Source organism: Ursus arctos, unplaced genomic scaffold, assembly GCF_023065955.2.
Source record: "Ursus arctos isolate Adak ecotype North America unplaced genomic scaffold, UrsArc2.0 scaffold_22, whole genome shotgun sequence".
Lineage (NCBI taxonomy): Eukaryota > Metazoa > Chordata > Mammalia > Carnivora > Ursidae > Ursus > Ursus arctos.
The window spans coordinates 39,208,395-39,225,945 of NW_026622897.1; the positions used below are offsets into that span (position 1 = coordinate 39,208,395).

Sequence of the window (17,551 nt, forward strand, 5' to 3'; positions counted from 1 at the left end):
GCTTATTGTCTTCAAGCGTAGGAGAAGAAAGAAAGAACACAACTTTGCTACACAACCCATATTCTGTAGCCCAGAAAATTATTCTCTTTGCCAAGAGACATGGGGTGAATCTAGGGGCAGAAGGATATAAGAAGGGAAACTAGCTTTCTAACATAACCCTTTAAAATCTGAAGAAAAGGCTCTCTACCAAAATAAATAAATAAATAACCCTATAAAAAGTCTCCAGTTTTTAAAAAAAATTCAGTTAACATTAACCATGCATTTAATCATTCTTTTACATAGAAAACTACTTATTTTGTAAGAACTAATTACCTTTGTAGTAAGTTAGCATTTTTACCACGAATGCAAAATACAGAGCTGAATTCATTTTAGAATTTTTTTGTGAGTCATTACACAAACATGTTTTCCAAAGGAAAGAATTTAGAAGCAGAATACTTAAATTAGAAGATATATTACCATCCTTCAGTGTGTAACTATCTTTCCTACTCAGTACTGTACAGCAATGAACAAAATGCAAGAGTTCACTGTGACCTGGTGAAGGCAAGGAAGTGACTCATTAAAAATAAGAATTATATGTAACTAAGAGACCCAATAACTCAAACATAATTCTTATAATCAGAACATAGTTGCTGAAGCTGGTAAGAACAACCTGCAATATCTGTCATGACATATCAAAACATTAATATTTTTGACTTCTGATATTCTACCACATATTTTATTAAATCTTTAAAAATGTTTCAATGTTCTCTCTTTGTTTCATCTTTTGTTATTTAAATGGTCTCTATATCAGAAATGAGAAACCTCAAGAAGGGGTGATGGAAGGAAGGAAGGAAGGAAGGAAGGAAGGAAGGAAGGAAGGAAGGAAGGGAGGAAGGAAGGAAGGAGAGGGAGGGAGGGAGGAAGGAAAAGGATATATCTCCATTTTCAGTAGTGTGTAGGCAATTATTACTTAAGTGAAACTCTTCTAATTAAGGAAATATCCAACCAGGAACAGCCCTGATTATCATTCAAAAGGATGCTCTTACATTCTCAGTAAACCACAAGTACACTTACCCTTACTCCAGAAATTTAATACAGGATTAGTAATTAGAATCTAATCCAGAAATTAAATACCTTTCTGATTTATAAGAATTGGATTATTGACTCTACAGACTTTTGCTACTAACTCTCCCAGGCAGAACAATATCAGGACCATGACATATCAGAGTGTGTTTCCAACTTCTTTCTAATTAATAAACCTCCATGCAAATCTACTTATGAAATAATTAAATGCACCACTATTGTATTTCTCAGTGTGTGATGTGACCACATATAACATTAGAATTCAATCAACCTTTATTTCATATATGCCTAAAATACAGTAAGGCTTTTTTCCTTTTTTTTAATCTCAGAATTACCCTTCAGAAACAAAGATACTGCATTATATATTAGTCTTATGAGCAATCCAACATTATGAAACTCTAAATTATTTTGAATGACAATATGTTGCCAAAGACAAATTAACTTCAGTGGTAGTTTGGAAGGTATGTAGAGAATACATGATTTAGAAAGAAAAAAAGAGGCAAAGAAATTTGATGAGGAATTAGTTTGAGTTTAGGGAAGAACATACCAAAAGCTTCAAAATATCTGTTAATGTCTTATTCCTTACAACAAAAACGAAGAAAATTAAAAAAAAAAAAAGATCTGATATTAAAAACTGAGGGATCATGACTTGAAGCCGAAGGCAGACACTTAACTGACTGAGCCACCCAGGCACTCCTATCCCAGTTTAGTTATTGATAGTGCTCCATTTCATCCTCAGAGGTGTCCTAGTTTGGATAATGACTTTATAGTCACTGGCCATATAAGGTAGTATACTGATTGAAGTAACTTATGCAAAAGGAGAAAAATCCACAAGATCTCAGGGAAAGTGGGGCACAGGATGGCAATAGGAAACCTTGGGAAACACAACAAAATCGAGGATACTATATCTGGACAATGATAACTATCTGCTCACATTTCTGCCTATTTCTTACTATAATCTCTGAGGTTAGGGCTGTTTACCTCTGAATTAAGTTATATCCTATAATGGAACCAATTATTCCCACAAGCAGAAGAAATATAAGGAAAATGGAGTCAATTACAACAGCTATGCACCAACATGTTCTTGCTGCCCACCCTTCTCTGATGCTAATTTAGTCGATGCCTCTGGAATGGTATCTTCTTCTTTCTTCCCAGTTCTGAGTCTTCTCTAAAGCTCTCTTCTTTTTGTTATTCTATTTTTCACTGAGCATCTGTGTTGTTAACTAGAACCAAAGTCTTTCTTCTGAATGAACCCCAGTTTTTCTGTCTACAGAGGGAGAAAAATCTCTACTCTGAATGATCCCATTTCTTGATGATTGTGTATTCGATCGCTTCTGCTTTTGTCAATTTGATCCATCTTACATTATAAGAGTAGAAATGCTGAAGCAAGTAAAATGAGGGCAAACTCCAATCCAAGCTCATTCAAGGGCTTTCAACCTTTCCAGATATGAAAAACTACATTAAACTGTGTTCCCACAAAATCCCTTTCCCTGCAGTGACTGAAGAGATGGGAAAATTTTACAGGAAAGTCACACTTCGTATGAAGGACAAGTAAGAACTCATGAAGAGTAAAGGGAAAATGGTACGGGCAAAAGTAAACACATGCAAAGACAGGTGAGAGCTGGTGACTATAGTATAGGTTCCCAAAGGATTGGTGGGAGAAGAGCTTAGAAAAAGAGAGACTAGCTGCTAGGTGAGGAAAGGCTCCATGCGCTGCATTTAGAAATTTGGGTTTTATTCCTGGATAGTCCATAAATAGTTTGTTAGAAAAAATCACTGCTTCCACTGCCTACAAAATAGTCAAACTCTAGATACCAGCTGGCCCAAAGTAACTTTGAAGCTTCATTTCTTTGAAGCTTCTTTGAAGTTTCCCACTAAATAATTGACTTTTCTGAAAATTTATCAGTGAAATATATCATGTTTTCTTAGATACATAGTATTTTCATTGTAAACACCTTCCTCCTTTTCCACTTTAAAGTTTCTATTTATCCTTGGAAAACCTCCTCTTTGAAAACCTTTTGCCAACTCCCTCAGATAAAATTAATTCTTTCCTTTTCTCTATTTGTGTAGCAATGTATGCTACCTTTCTTAAACCCATTACTCTTCTCTTTGATAATTATTTTACTAGGGATTAGTTTATACTGTACTCAAGGGTAGCAGTGACTGAACTAGGCAAGGTGCTTAACACAGTGGACACTCAAAATATTGGTCTAATACACTTTTTCCCAGAGTGCAACACATACTATTCATGGAACATAAGCTATTTTTAGGCGGTATCTTTATTACATATTTAAGTTCTTATGAATTTAATAATTAGGCTGTATATGACAAACCTACAGCTAACATCATAGTCAATGGTAAAAAACTGAAAGCTTTTCCTTTAAGATCAGAAACAAGACAAGGATGTCCACTCTTGCCACTTTTATTCAAAATAGCACTGGAAGTCCTAGTCATAGCAATCAGAGAAGAAAAATAAATAAAAGGCATTGAAATTAGTAAGAAAGAAGTGAAACTGTCACTATTGCAGATGAGATGATATTATAAATCTGGTTTCAGAGGGGATGGTTTAGCCTGGCGATGGGTATTAAGGAGGGCATATATTGCAAGGAGCACTGGGTGTTTCATTGGAAACAATGAATCATGGAACACTACATCAAAAACTAATGATGTACTGTATGGCGACTAACATAACATAATAAAAAATTTTTAAAAAAACTATACCATTTGGTAAATAGAAAAAAAAAAGGAAAACACAGGGGTGCCTGGGTGGCACAGCAGTTAAGCGTCTGCCTTTGGCTCAGGGCGTGATCCCGGCGTTGTGGGATTGAGCCCCACATCAGGCTCCTCCGCTATGAGCCTGCTTCTTCCTCTCCCACTCCCCCTGCTTGTGTTCCCTCTCTCACTGGCTGTCTCTATCTCTGTCAAATATATAAATAAATAATCTTTTAAAAAAAGGAAAACACTAAAAACACCACCAAAAAACTATTAGAAGTAATAAACAAATTGAGTAAAGTTTCAGGATACAAAATTAATATACAGAAATCTGTTGTTTCTATATACAAATAACAAAGTATCAGAAAGAGAAATAAGAAAACAATACCATTTACAATAGTACCAAAAAAATTACCTAGAAATAAACTTAATCAAGGAGGTGAAAGATCCGTACTCTGAAAACTATAAGACATTAATGAAAGAAATTGAAGAGGACACAAATGGAAATGTGTACCATGCTCTTGGATTGGAAGAATTAGTATTGTTGAAATGTCCATGCTATCCAAAGCAATCTACAGATTCAGTACAATCTGTATTTGCTAATACCAATAACATTTGTCATAGAACTAGAACAAATAATTCTAAAATTTGTATGGAATTACAAATGACCTTGAAGAGCCAAAGCAGTCTTGAGAAAGAAAAACAAAGCTGGAGGTACCATAATTCCAGAATTCAAGATATACTACAAAGCAGTAGTAATCAAAACAGTATGGTACTGGCACAAAAGCAGACACATAGTTTGATGTAAGGATAGAGACCCAGAAATAAACCAACCTTATAGGGTATATTAATCTATGACAAAGGAGGCAACAATATGTAACAGTCTCTTCCATAATGCTGTGAAAACTGGACACATATGTGCAAAAGAATGGAATTGGGTCACTTTCTTACACCATACACAAAAATAAACTCAATTGGATTAAAGACCTAAATGTGAAACTAGAAACCATAAATCTCCCAGACAAAAACACAGATAGTAATCTTAAACATTAACCTTAGCAATATTTTTCTATGTCTCCTCAGGCAAGGAAAATAAAAGCAAAATTAAACTGTTGGAACTACACCAAAATAAAAAGCTTTTGCACAGTGAAGGAAACCATCAACAAACCAAAAAGGCAACCTACCAAATGGAAGAAGATATTTTCAAATGATATATCTGGTAAGGTGTTAACATTCAAAATATATAAAGAACTTATATGATTCAACACCAAAAAAGAAAAAACCTGATTAAAAATGGGCAGAGGATCAGAATAGACATTTTTCCAAAGAAGGCATACAGATGGCCAACAAACACATGAAAGATGTTCAACATCACTAATCATCAGGGAAATGCAAACCAAAACCACAATGAGATATCACCTTACACCTGTCAGAATGACTAGAATAAAAAAGACAATAAATAACAGATGTTCACAAAGATGTGGAGAAAAAGGAATACTTGTGCCCTGTTCATGGAAATGAAAATTGGTGCACCCACTATGGAAAACAGTATGGAGTTTCCTCAAAAAATTAAAAATAGAAATACCATATGATTCAGTAATTTCACTACTGGATCTCAAAGAAAACAAAAACACTAATTTGAAAAGATACATGCACTCTTATGTCTGTTTGAGCATTATAAATGACAATCAAATTATGAAGCAACCCAAGTATCCACCGATAGATGAATGGATAAAGAAGATATGGTATATATATGTGCAATGGACTTAGTCATAAAAAAGAATGTGATTTTGCCATTTGCAACAACATAGATGGATTTTGAGTGTATTATGTTAAGTGAAATACATCAGACAAAGTCAAATACCATATGATTTCACTATATTTGAAATCTAAACAAATAAAAAAGCAGAAATAGACCCATAAATACAGAGACCAAACATGGTTGCCAGAGTGAAAAGAACTGGGATGATCAGCGAAATAAGTGAAAAGGAGTGAGAAGTACATGTTATATATTCATGAAATGAATAAGTCACGGGGATGAAAGCTACAGCATAGGGAATTAAATCAAAGTTATTGTAATAGCATTGTATGGAGACAGATTGTAGCTACACCTGTGATGAGCACAGCATAATGTATAGAGTTGTCAAAACACTGCATTTTATACCTTTATAAGGTAACTTGCATGTCAAGTATATCTCTATAGAAATTATATATATATATATATATATATATATATATATATATATATATATATATATATATATAAAAGGGGTGTCTGGGTACCTCAGATGGTTAAGTATCTACCTTTGGCTCAGGTCATGATCCCAGGGTTCTGGGATTGAGCCCCGCATCAGGCTCCCTGCTCAGCAGGGAGACTGCTTCTCCCTCTCCTTCTACTGCTCCTCCTGTTTGTACTCTCTCGCTCTCTCTGTCAAATAAATAAATAAAATCTTTAAATATATATATATATATATGTAAAAGAAAAATTATAAAAAGCTCATGAGTTCATTCTAATGTGTCTTAGAAAAATTATAACTATTACATCAAATGCATGATATCAGAGATATTGCTTAAGAAATGGTTAAGTGATAGAAATGTCACAATTCCAGACTTCAAGTTATATTACAAAGCTGTAGTGGTCAAGACAGTATGGTACTGGCTCAAAAATAGACACATAGATCAGAAGAACAGAATAGAAAACCCACAAATGAATCCAAAACTATATGGTCAATTAATCTTTGATAAAACAGGAAAGAATATCCAATGGAAAAAAAGGCTGTCTCTTCAACAAGTGGTGTTGAGAAAACTGGACAGCAACATGCAAAAGAATGAAACTATACCCTTTCTTATACCACACACACACACACACACACACACACAAATCCAAAATGGATGAAAGACCTAAATGTGAGATAGGAAACCATCAAATCCTAGAGGAGAACATAGGAAGTAACCTCTTTGACATCAGCCATAGCAACTTCTTACTAGATATGATTCCTGAGGCAAGGGAAACAAAAGCAACAGTAAACTATTGGATCTACCTCAAAATAAAAAGCTTCTGCATAGTGAAGGAAATAATAAACAAAATTAAAAGGCAATCTATGGAAGGGGAGATATTTGCAAATGACAGATAAAGGCTTAATATCCAAAATCTATAAAGAACTTAACAAACTCAACACCCAAAAAACAAATAAGCCAGTTAAGAAATGGGTAGAAGAAATGAATTAGGCATTTTTCTAAAGAAGACATATAGATGACTAACAGACACATAAAAAAATGCTCAACATCACTCATCATCAGGGAAATACAAATCAAAACTATAATGAGATACCACCTCACACCTGTCAGAATGGCTAAAATGAACAACACAAGAAACAACAGGTGTTGGCGGGTATGCAGAGACAGGGAAAACTTCTTACACTGTTGGTGGGACTGCAAACTGGCGGATAGTCTGGAAAACAGGTTCCTCAAAAACTTAAAAATAGAACTACCCTATGATACAGCAATTGCGCTACTAGGTATTTACGCAAAGGATACAATCAGAGAAAGAGAAATATCATATGATTACATTTTATTTTGAAGGGATACATGCACCCCAATGTTTATTTTTCAATTTTTTTATTTTTAAAATATTTTTAATTATTTATTTGAGAGAGAGAACAAGAAGAGGGGAGGGGCAGAGGGAGAGGGAAAAGCAAACTCCCTGATGGTCAGGGAGCCCAACGTGGGGCTCAATCCCAGGACCCTGGCATCATAACCTAAGCCAAAGGCAGATGCTTACCTGACTGAGCCACCCAGGTGCCCACGCCCCAGTGTTTATAGTAGCATTATGAACAATAGACAAATTATGGAAATAGCCCAAATGTCCATTGACTGATGAATGGATAAAAAAGATGTGATATGTATATACAATGGAATACTACTCAGCCATAATAAAGAATGAACTCTTACCATTTGCAACAATGTGGATGGAGCTAAAGTGTATTGTGCTAAGCAAAATAAGCCAATCAGAGAAAGAGAAACACTATATGATTTCAATCACATATGGAATTTAAGAAACAAAACAAATGAACATGGGGTGAAAAAGAGGAGAGATGCATGCAAACCAAGAAACAGACTGATGCTTACTAGAGGGGAGATAGTCAGGGGGATGGGTAGAATGGGTGGTGGGGATTAAGGAAGGCCCTTGTGATGATCACTGGGTGTTGTATGTAAGTGATGAATCACTAAATTCTACACTTGAAACTAATATTACACTCTATGTTAACTAATTGGAATTTAAATAAAAACTTGAAGAAAGAAAAAAAATAATACTTAAAAAAGGGGGGGGAGGGAAATAACAAAAAGAAAATATATTTATAAGGGGGAAAAGGGGGCACTTGGGTAGCTGAGATGGTTAAGCGTCTGCCTTCAGCTCAGATCATGATCCCCAGAAACTAGAATGGAGCCCCACATCAGGCTCCCAACTCAGTGGGGAGTCTGCTTCTCCCTCTCACTCTGCCTCTTCCCTTGCTTGTGCACTCTCTCTCTCTCTCTCTCTCAAATTACTAAATAAAATCTTTTTAAAAAGAAGGGGGAAAAAGAGCTAAGTGAAATGAAAATATTAAAGGATTCAGGAGTGACTCCTCTCCCTCATACTTCCTATTAACTCATCCTGTGTAATATTTTTCATTGCACTTATCATAATGTGACATAAGTATTTATTGCTTCTCTCCCCAGAATGTAAGCTCCATTAGGGTAGATGGTTGGTTGATTATTTATGTATTTATGCATGTATTTATGCAGGTATATATTTATGTATGTATGTATTTATGGCTGCTATACTTCCAGAACTTAGAATAGTACCTGTTAGTAGTAAGGGCTCAATCTACTGTTACTTAAAGAGAATGAGGAAGGGACATAGGGTGGGAGGGATTGATGGAGAGAGGGAGGGATGGAGATTAATGTACTTGACCAATTCAGTTGGTCAGTTTTTGAGATGGAAAGAACCTCAGTGCTCCCATTTTACAGATGAGGATACTGATGCCCAGGAAGCGTTGGTGACTTATCAAGGCCACACAGATAGTCAATGTCAGAGCCTAGATCCACCCCATGTTACTTAATAAGAGATTGGTGAACTTCTCAAACATCTACTTATAGGCAATATAGATAAATGAAGGCTCATTACTTCTCATAACAGACCTCAAAATGATTAAAATCTATAGGTAATGAGATGCTAATGGTTGCTTCATTCAGAAACCAATAATAATGACAGAAAAAGAAAAGCAAGAACAAACATGAATAAGAAAACTAGGATTTCCTGACCCATTGTTTTAGAGTGTAAATATTCAACAGTATTAATGATGAAGACATAAGCATTACCTCCAAGGACCATGCCAGCCTGACAGCATTTTCTAAGCCGACATGCTGGGCAGTTTTTTCTGCGGATTTTATCAACAATGCAGTCATTTCTTCCAGCACATAAATAGTTATGCTGCCCTAAAAAAAACAAAACAAAACACAAATAAAAGTTATCTACAATATTTAAACACCACTGGAAATTTTATGCAGTGACAGCTTTAAAAAGGTAGGCTGGTGATGGGTAGTAAGGAGGGCACGTATTGCATGGTGCACTGGGTGTTATACGCAACTAATGAATCATCGAACTTTACATCAAAAACCATGGATGTACTGTATGGTGACTAACATACTACAATAAAAATATTATTTAAAAAAAAAGATGCACATCAACAAGTGCATTACTCTCTCAGCCAGCCTCTTGCTTGGCATAAATGAATGTTGGTGATGCTCCAAATGTATTTAATACTTTACCTGTGTCTTCAGGAGCCTTAGTGAGATGAACACATCTTATAAATCAATTTGAGGGCCCCTTTAAAAATCTTTCGCACAATATTTCTGCACATCTTCTTAATGGTGTCAACATCAGATTGCTCTTAGGCCTTTACATCATTTCAAAATTAGTTACATGTTATTGATAAGTATTAGTTGTGTAAGATAGTCAAACTGTAGTAAAACTTTTTCTTTCTGACATCTAAACCATCAAGAACACAGATACAGACTAAAGAATTAAAGACGTTTCTAAAATAGACCTTTATAAAATCTATACACTTAATTCTATTGGAATATCCTGGAGCTATCTTACCTTTAAAGGTCTAATAATTGTGAGTAACACATGAAAAAAGATGTCACTGATTGTACTGACTTTACCATCCAGTTTATTTTGGCTGCAAATTAGAAAATACAATAAATAGAAATAATGACAAAGGGGAGCAATTTAAAACAATGAGTATTGAATGAAGAAGAGGACAAGAATTATAGAAGAAGTATGGATAAATGCATGACCTTGGGATCGTATGTGCAGGAGAAATAACGTATCTTTCAAAAGGTCTGGAATATGAATTTAATATTTAACCATGATGATTTTAAACCACAAAGTGTTCCATTTAATAAAGCATGGACAATCTAATTTACTTGGGTTGAACAACAACAACAAAAAAATCTCAGCTTAAACATATAAACCTTAATTAACTAGAACATTTACTTTTTTGGCACTCTTTATTTTCTAAAAAATTCCTGTAACACAGACTAAGTCTTCTAACATCTTTAGCTTACTTATACTTCTTAAATATGAAAAGTAATTTTAAAAGATTATGGAATTTCCTTTAATTTTGTATTAGTCAACATTAAAATCAGATTCATTCTTCTGGCCAAAGTTTGTGGTAAAGGAACACAGAGGTACCTTAAACATTTGCTTAATCAAGCAGGGGAAAAGATATGTCATTTGCCCTTTTTGAAACCTGGGGCAATATTGCCAAAGGTCTGTAATAGAGCACCACATTTTTCTTTTTCTCCTTGGAAAATCTTGTATATATATTAGGGTGGGAAAAGCAAGGAGTGATTATAATTACATCTTTTCTTTTAAATTACATATTCTCTTTTATTTTATGTTCTAGCGGTACCAACATCCTTATATTTCCCCCAAATCTCTTATGCCTTTATGACTCTCCTCCCTTTTCTAAATTTATCTGCTTGGCAAAAACTCTTGGTCATCTTTCAAATCTGGTCTTAACTGATCCCAGAAAGACCTAGACATTTCTTCTGTGTAACCAGCTAAACGTTCAATATGTATCTTTTGTAAATACTGCTTACCTGACTCCCCTAGGTTTTGTGAAGTTAAAAACTAGGTCTTTTGTAACTCTTATGTAAATTAAGAGTTCAATAAATATTTGTTGAATATATGTGTACTTACTTATATTTATTGTTTCACTTACAGCCATAACTATGGTTGTACTCAACAATATAAACTCTGTAATAATATTTCACTTTTTGTCATATACAGTAAATTTTTAAAAATCTCTTGCTCCAGATTTTTAACACCTTTCAATGTTTTTATACAGAATGCCTGCTATTTCAACAAATTTCTTGCCTTTTTACATTAATAACCATGAGTTAGTCTTTAACAAGCTTATTTTTTATACTTTTATTTTTATTATAATTTTTAAATTCCAGTATAATTCACAGTGTTATATTAGTTTCTGATGTACAATATAGTAGTTCAATGATTCAATACATCACTCAGTGCTCATCACAATAAGTGTACTCTTAATCCCCTATATCTATTTCCTCCATTCCCCCACCCACCTTCCCTCTGATAACCACCAATTTGTTCCATATATTTAAGAGTCTGTCTCTTTTTTCCTTTGTTCATTTATAACAAGCTTATTTTTAACATTTACCTTTGCAAAGACAGAAGTTCTTATTATTTCTGAAAAATTTATATTTAATGCTCTGAAAAAAGGGATTATTGAATGGCTGACTATACTTATATTATTTCTAACTGCTCTCTGTATTTAATATATTAATATAACTTCAAGCATTACTATTATTAAAAGAATCATATTCTGTGAAAATAAAAGCACTATTAAAATGTGAGTAGATCATTTTATATGCCTATATGCAAATTTTAGATACATAACAAAAAGTCCATTTTGTTTGAAATGGAATTTATTATTGGCAACATAGATTTACCTTTAAAATAAGAATTCTATATTACTTATGTTGACATAAGCACAAGTAAACACATTTCACTTTGGTTTGAGAGAAGTCACAACTTTTTCATGCCTTTCTTTGAAAAGGAGGGGGAAACGTAGTAAAATGGCAAGATAAATGAATATATATGTTTAACAGACAAAGAACAAGGAAGAGAAAGTTGGTATGGTATGATTCATGAAGCATGGGCTGGAGGCAACATGAGCCTGTGCTTATGGAGGCACTGCTTCCACCACAAACACAAACATTAAATAAAATATAACAAAAGCATGTTGTTTAATTACGGTCTAGAACAGAAAGGGGGGATGGCAATCCCAATAAGCCAGAAATTAAAAAAGAAAAAAGAGGGGTAAATTGGAATGGACTGTACAGTAGTCAAAAAAGGTTTCAGATCAGATAAAGGACCTAGGGGCCAAGACCTAGGGTTTAACACCCACAAGGGGCTGGGTAGTCCCTTGTAGCCTTGTAGCCTCAGTCCCACTGGGAAGAGTATAGGAACTGAACTCTATATAAAATGGAGAATCTCAAAATGTTGTCTTTCCATGAAAATTGGGCTAGAAAACACTACCCAGACTATGCTGATGAAGCCAGGAATTTGCCCAAAATTTTGGGTGGGGAGAGGAACCACCCATGACTAAAAACAAAATATACTAATATCTTGGCCTTTACGAGAGTTGATTTTCACCACCACATGATGTATGAACCTGTGCCAAGAAACAAATACTGGTCTAGGACCAATAAAACTCCTAGGATCCTGGGAGAGCCAAATGCAAAACTCAACTGTAAGGACAGGTATGCACATATGCAAAAAAAGAGACATACAAGACATAAATACAAGAATATGTATAGAAGCACTGTTTATAATAATCCCAAACTGAAAACCCCAATGATCATCTATAGAATAACGTATAAACAAACTGTTTTATTTTTTCAATGCATTATTATATAGTAATGAGAATAAATATCTAGCCTATGCAAAAATGTGGATGGGTCCATAAATATAATATGTAAAATAATAGAAACAGAAAAATACTATATGATTCCATTAATATAAAGTTCCCAGACAGTTAAAGCCATCTATAATGTTAAACATTGAGATGGTAGTTACCTATGGGGAGAGCCTCGAAGGGGTGTAAGAGGACTTCTGGGAAGTTAATGACTTGTAAATTGCTTGACCTGGATGATGATAGCCTCGTTTCATTTATTTAATGATAATTCATTAAGCTCTTCACCTATCTTTGAGCACTTTTCTAAAATTATTTATGCCAATTAAATTTTTTTTCTTTTTAAAAATAGTTCCACCTGAGAGGACAGATTAGAGGACACCTGATTCAACAGAGGGAGAGTGGGAGTCTGTATAGGGCCAACCATTTGATGTCCAGAGACAGCGTAGTAGTAAGAAGAGAGAAGAGAGTTAACACCTGTCCACAGAGAAGAGAGGTTATCACCTACATTATAGGATTACAGTTGGATCTTTCCAGTGAAATACCCCAAGAGTTCCACCAAGTATCTTGCTAGAGAAATAGCCAGCTATAGTCATCCACCAAACACAGAAAACTCCAGTGATAGTCATGTATGTACCTATCAAGTACAACTGTACCCCTCCTTTTATCCCCTCTCTTCCCTATGCATTTACATTGAAAGGGTCAAAATCAGCTGTTAAGAGGTCTTAGGAATGTGACCATGGTAAACACAGGAGAAGGGGATCTTATCAGTTCTCTGTAACTTCAGGCCCCCAGCAGTACTGAGCTCTAGCAAAGGAGAAAAGCCCTAAATTAGGTGAGAGTTTGGAATTTTAACTATCATGCTGGCCTGTGCATTTTGATCACTGAAATGAGACTTTTTTTTAAATTAAAAACTATGGGAATGGACCAAGATTTCATAGAGAAGATGGAACAACTAGCCCATAGATGTGCTGTTGTTAGAGGTCATGCTATGTTGGCATTGTGAAAATGTGTGTGTGAAAACACACATACAAATACATAAACATATGGATAAAAAGAATAGCATAATTATTTTAATATTGTTATAAATAAAACTGTAAACCAGCGCTTCTCAACTAGAGATATTTTTGCTCCCTTCCCCTAAACTACCTCTGGAACATTCTGCAATGTCTCGGGACAATTTTGGTTCACACAACTGAGGGGTAGATGCTACTGAGGCCAGGGATGCTGTTAAACCTCCTACAATGCACAAGAAAGTCCCCAAAACAAAGAATTAACGGGCTCCAAATGTCAGCAGTGCCAATGTTGAGAAACTCTAGTGTAAACTCATGATTGCCCCAACTTTTTTTAAAAAAATGTGTTTTCCAGGTTGGTCCACTCAAAATGCCTAAAAGCAAACACAACCACACCAGCAATAAACACTGGGATCCAGGCTGCTGTGTCTAATATCATTTTCATCTGAAAGGAACCAGAGCTCCTTGGAGGAATGGCTGATCTAGGACTGTGGCAGGAAATGTACAAGCTGAACCTGTGATACTTTGTTGTGAATTATTTTGATGTTAGTGAGGGTTAATAAAACAGTGTCAAACCACACTGACCAAAGACAATATGAACATCAAAAAGAATTTATTTCAAGTGATTAAAACATACTGACTATATAAAAAGCCATTAGTACATAATGGCATGTAAGAAAGGAAAGAAGAAGAGAAAGAAACAAAACATACCATTGGAAACTACAGGAGGGTGCTAAGGCACAAACTCATTACTTTGAAAATTGATAATCAAAGGGAAATAATCAAGCATCTACTGGGACTTCCAGTATTTTTTTTAAAGATTTTATTTATTTATTTGACAGAGACAGACAGCCAACGAGACAGAACACAAGCAGGGGGAGTGGGAGAGGAAGAAGCAGGCTCCTAGTGGAGGAGCCTGATGTGGGGCTCGATCCCAGAAGGCTGGGATCACGCCCTGAGCCGAAGGCAGATGCTTAATGATTGTGCCACCCAGGCGCCCCAGGACTTCCAGTATTTTAAGATTACTAAATTACCCTTTGGAAGAGAGAAAGAACTATAAAAAAAGATTTATAGCTGATAGAATCAGAAGGAATAAGAGAAATAGAAAATCATCCTTTTGCAATCCCTAAGGAAATGGTGACCACTTGTCATGCCTGAAAAGACAATTAAAATACTCCCCTATTTTTCAACTGCATATCTGCATTATGCCACATTTTCTTCATATGCTTCTACCAAAACAACATATTGCAACAGGCTGACTACAGGCACAGATATGAGATACAGCTGCATTCCATTAAGGCAGACATTAAAATGACTTGTAAAAATGTAAAACAATGTCACACTTTTCATTAAAATTTTTGGTCTGGAAAATGAACATCAAATGGGTTTGTTATTTTTTAAATGACTTAATAAGAAGTTTCAAAAACTTACCATTTTAAATTTATAATATGATAAATATTGAGAGATATAATCTACATAAACAAAAACTCTTTGGGCTCTTAATAATTTTTAAGCATGTAAAAGAAAGGGGTCATAAGTCTGAGAGCCACTGGCCTGCACATGATTCTTGTCAAAATGTTTAACCTGAATCTAATTGTGTGGGGGGAAAAAAAAACACAAAACAGACAAATCCAGATTGTGGGAATTTCTACAAAACAGCTGGCCTGGACTCCTCAAAAGTGTCAATGTCCTGAAAAACAAAAAGAGGTGGGAGGATCTTTTTAGATTAAAGGAGAAGAAAAAGACTTACTAACCAAAGGAAATACATAGTTCTTGATAGATTCTTCATGAAAACACAACCTATACAGGACTTTTTGGGAACAAATGGGGAAATCTGAATATTGGGTATATATTAGATTATATCAGTGTATCAATATTAAATTTTCTGGTGTGATACCAGGGTTATTTTGCAGAATGTTCTTGTCTTTAGGAGATATGTTCTGAAATTTTGAGAGGTAAAATATGATGCCTGCAATTTACTTTCATAGAGCTGTGTATAGATACCCATTATATTATTCTTTCAAATTTTATGGATGTTTTCTAGAAGGCAGAATTTTCTGAAGACACAAGTAAAATGAGATAAAGGCTTGGACTAGTTTTCCACATTAGTGAATCTGGGGCTGGTTATGTAAAACTGGAACGAAGACAGATGGGAACAAAGACTATCTGACAGTGTGAAAGGTAGCTGGATAATAATGAAGCACTAAGTTTTAAAGTATCTTCATATAAGATCCAAGGTTTGTTTGTTTGTTGTTGTTGTTTTGGTTTTGTTTTTGTTTTGTTAAAGTGAAGGAAAAGGTAGGTGGGGAGGGGGAGAAAGAAGAAAACAATTTTTTTTAAAGTAGGTCCCATGCCCAGTGTGAAGTCCAATGCAGGGGGATTAAACTCATGATCTTGAGATCAAGACCTGAGCTGAGATCAAGAATTGGATGCTTAACCCACTGAGCCACCAGGTGCCCCAGGGAAAAAAAATTATTGAGTACCCTATGGGCCAATATATTAGGAATTTAACTGTCTTATTTCATGTAATCCTTATAACAAGATAGATACTACATAAGTATTCAATGTTTCCAAGGGGAAAATGACTAGTAAGGTACATGGAAGTACCTAAAGATAAAGTAGACATAAAGAGTCTTCATCTGAGAACAAAGAGGGAACAGAATATGTCCCTTAAGAACAGACATGGGCACTGGGCATCAGACACGAGCATGTGACACCTGAAAGGGGCTGCTTGAGAGTTACATCACACTGGCAGGCAGCAAGGGCAGAGAATGGCATGGCACCACACATCTCTTACACAAGAATGCTGCTAAGCTTCATCCTGAACCAGAGGCCACCCTAAGAATACAATTTCTCTCAAGTATCAGGCAGACACGTACTTTAGAAGTTGGGCATACTCCTAAACCCTAACACATAAGTGAGAATATGTGTTACTTTCATCCAAGAATTATAATTCATCCTGATAGAATTCTTGCCAATCCCAAAATTTAGTGCTTCAAAGAAGAACTCTAAGGACAGCCCAATTTTTATTTCATGGTAATGAACTAGTTTTTTTCCTCCCCTGTTTAAACTCATGTACAATCTTTTCTATGTAAAATTAAAAATGTGTACAATATATGAAAAGGTGAACCCTTTTGATATACAGAGTAAAGTTTTTATTCAACTTTTAAATCTACTTTTATCCAAATTCTACCACCTATTAATTAGAAGACCTTGAATAAATCATTGAACTTCTTGATGCTTCATTTTCCTCATCTATAAAATAATGGTTCAAAAGTTATTTGAGAGTTAAATAAAATAATCTGTTAAAATATGTGGTGCTCCTGGGTAGCTCAGTCAGTTGAGCACCACACTCTTACTGATTTTGGCTCAGGTCATGATCTTGGGGTCCTGAGATTAAGGCACCCCTCCCCTCTGAGCCCAGCAGGGAGTCTGCTTCTTTCCCTCTCCCTCTTCTGCTCCAACCCCTGCTCACGCACACTCTCTCTTTCTCACTCTCTCTAAAATAAATAAATAAATCTTAAAAAATACATAGCACTAGACAAAGAATAAATGCTTAATGGGTAGAAATTAGGACAGTTCAATAAACAGATATTTACTGAATATCTTCCATGTCTTGACATTGTTCTAGGTGCTAATGATAAGATCCCAGGAGCTTACTTTCCATAATCAGTTAATACTTTTGCTTAACTTGTTTTCTAGTTTATTCTTCAGAAACACTGATTATGTATGCGCTGAATATCTACTCTCTATTAATCATATCTGTTGTTA

At 35.0% G+C, this 17,551-nt stretch overlaps 1 protein-coding gene across 2 annotated transcripts in view; it reads right to left on the reverse strand.

The window, feature by feature from the left end:
• The window catches only part of PGR (progesterone receptor), a 117,754-nt gene that overhangs the window by 65,220 nt on the left and 34,983 nt on the right, over positions 1-17,551 (reverse strand). For both annotated transcript variants that reach the window (XM_048217404.2, XM_057316808.1), the window contains exon 3: positions 9,136-9,252. In XM_048217404.2, the coding sequence (XP_048073361.1) occupies positions 9,136-9,252 (117 nt within the window). The remainder of the gene's footprint in view (positions 1-9,135; positions 9,253-17,551) is intronic.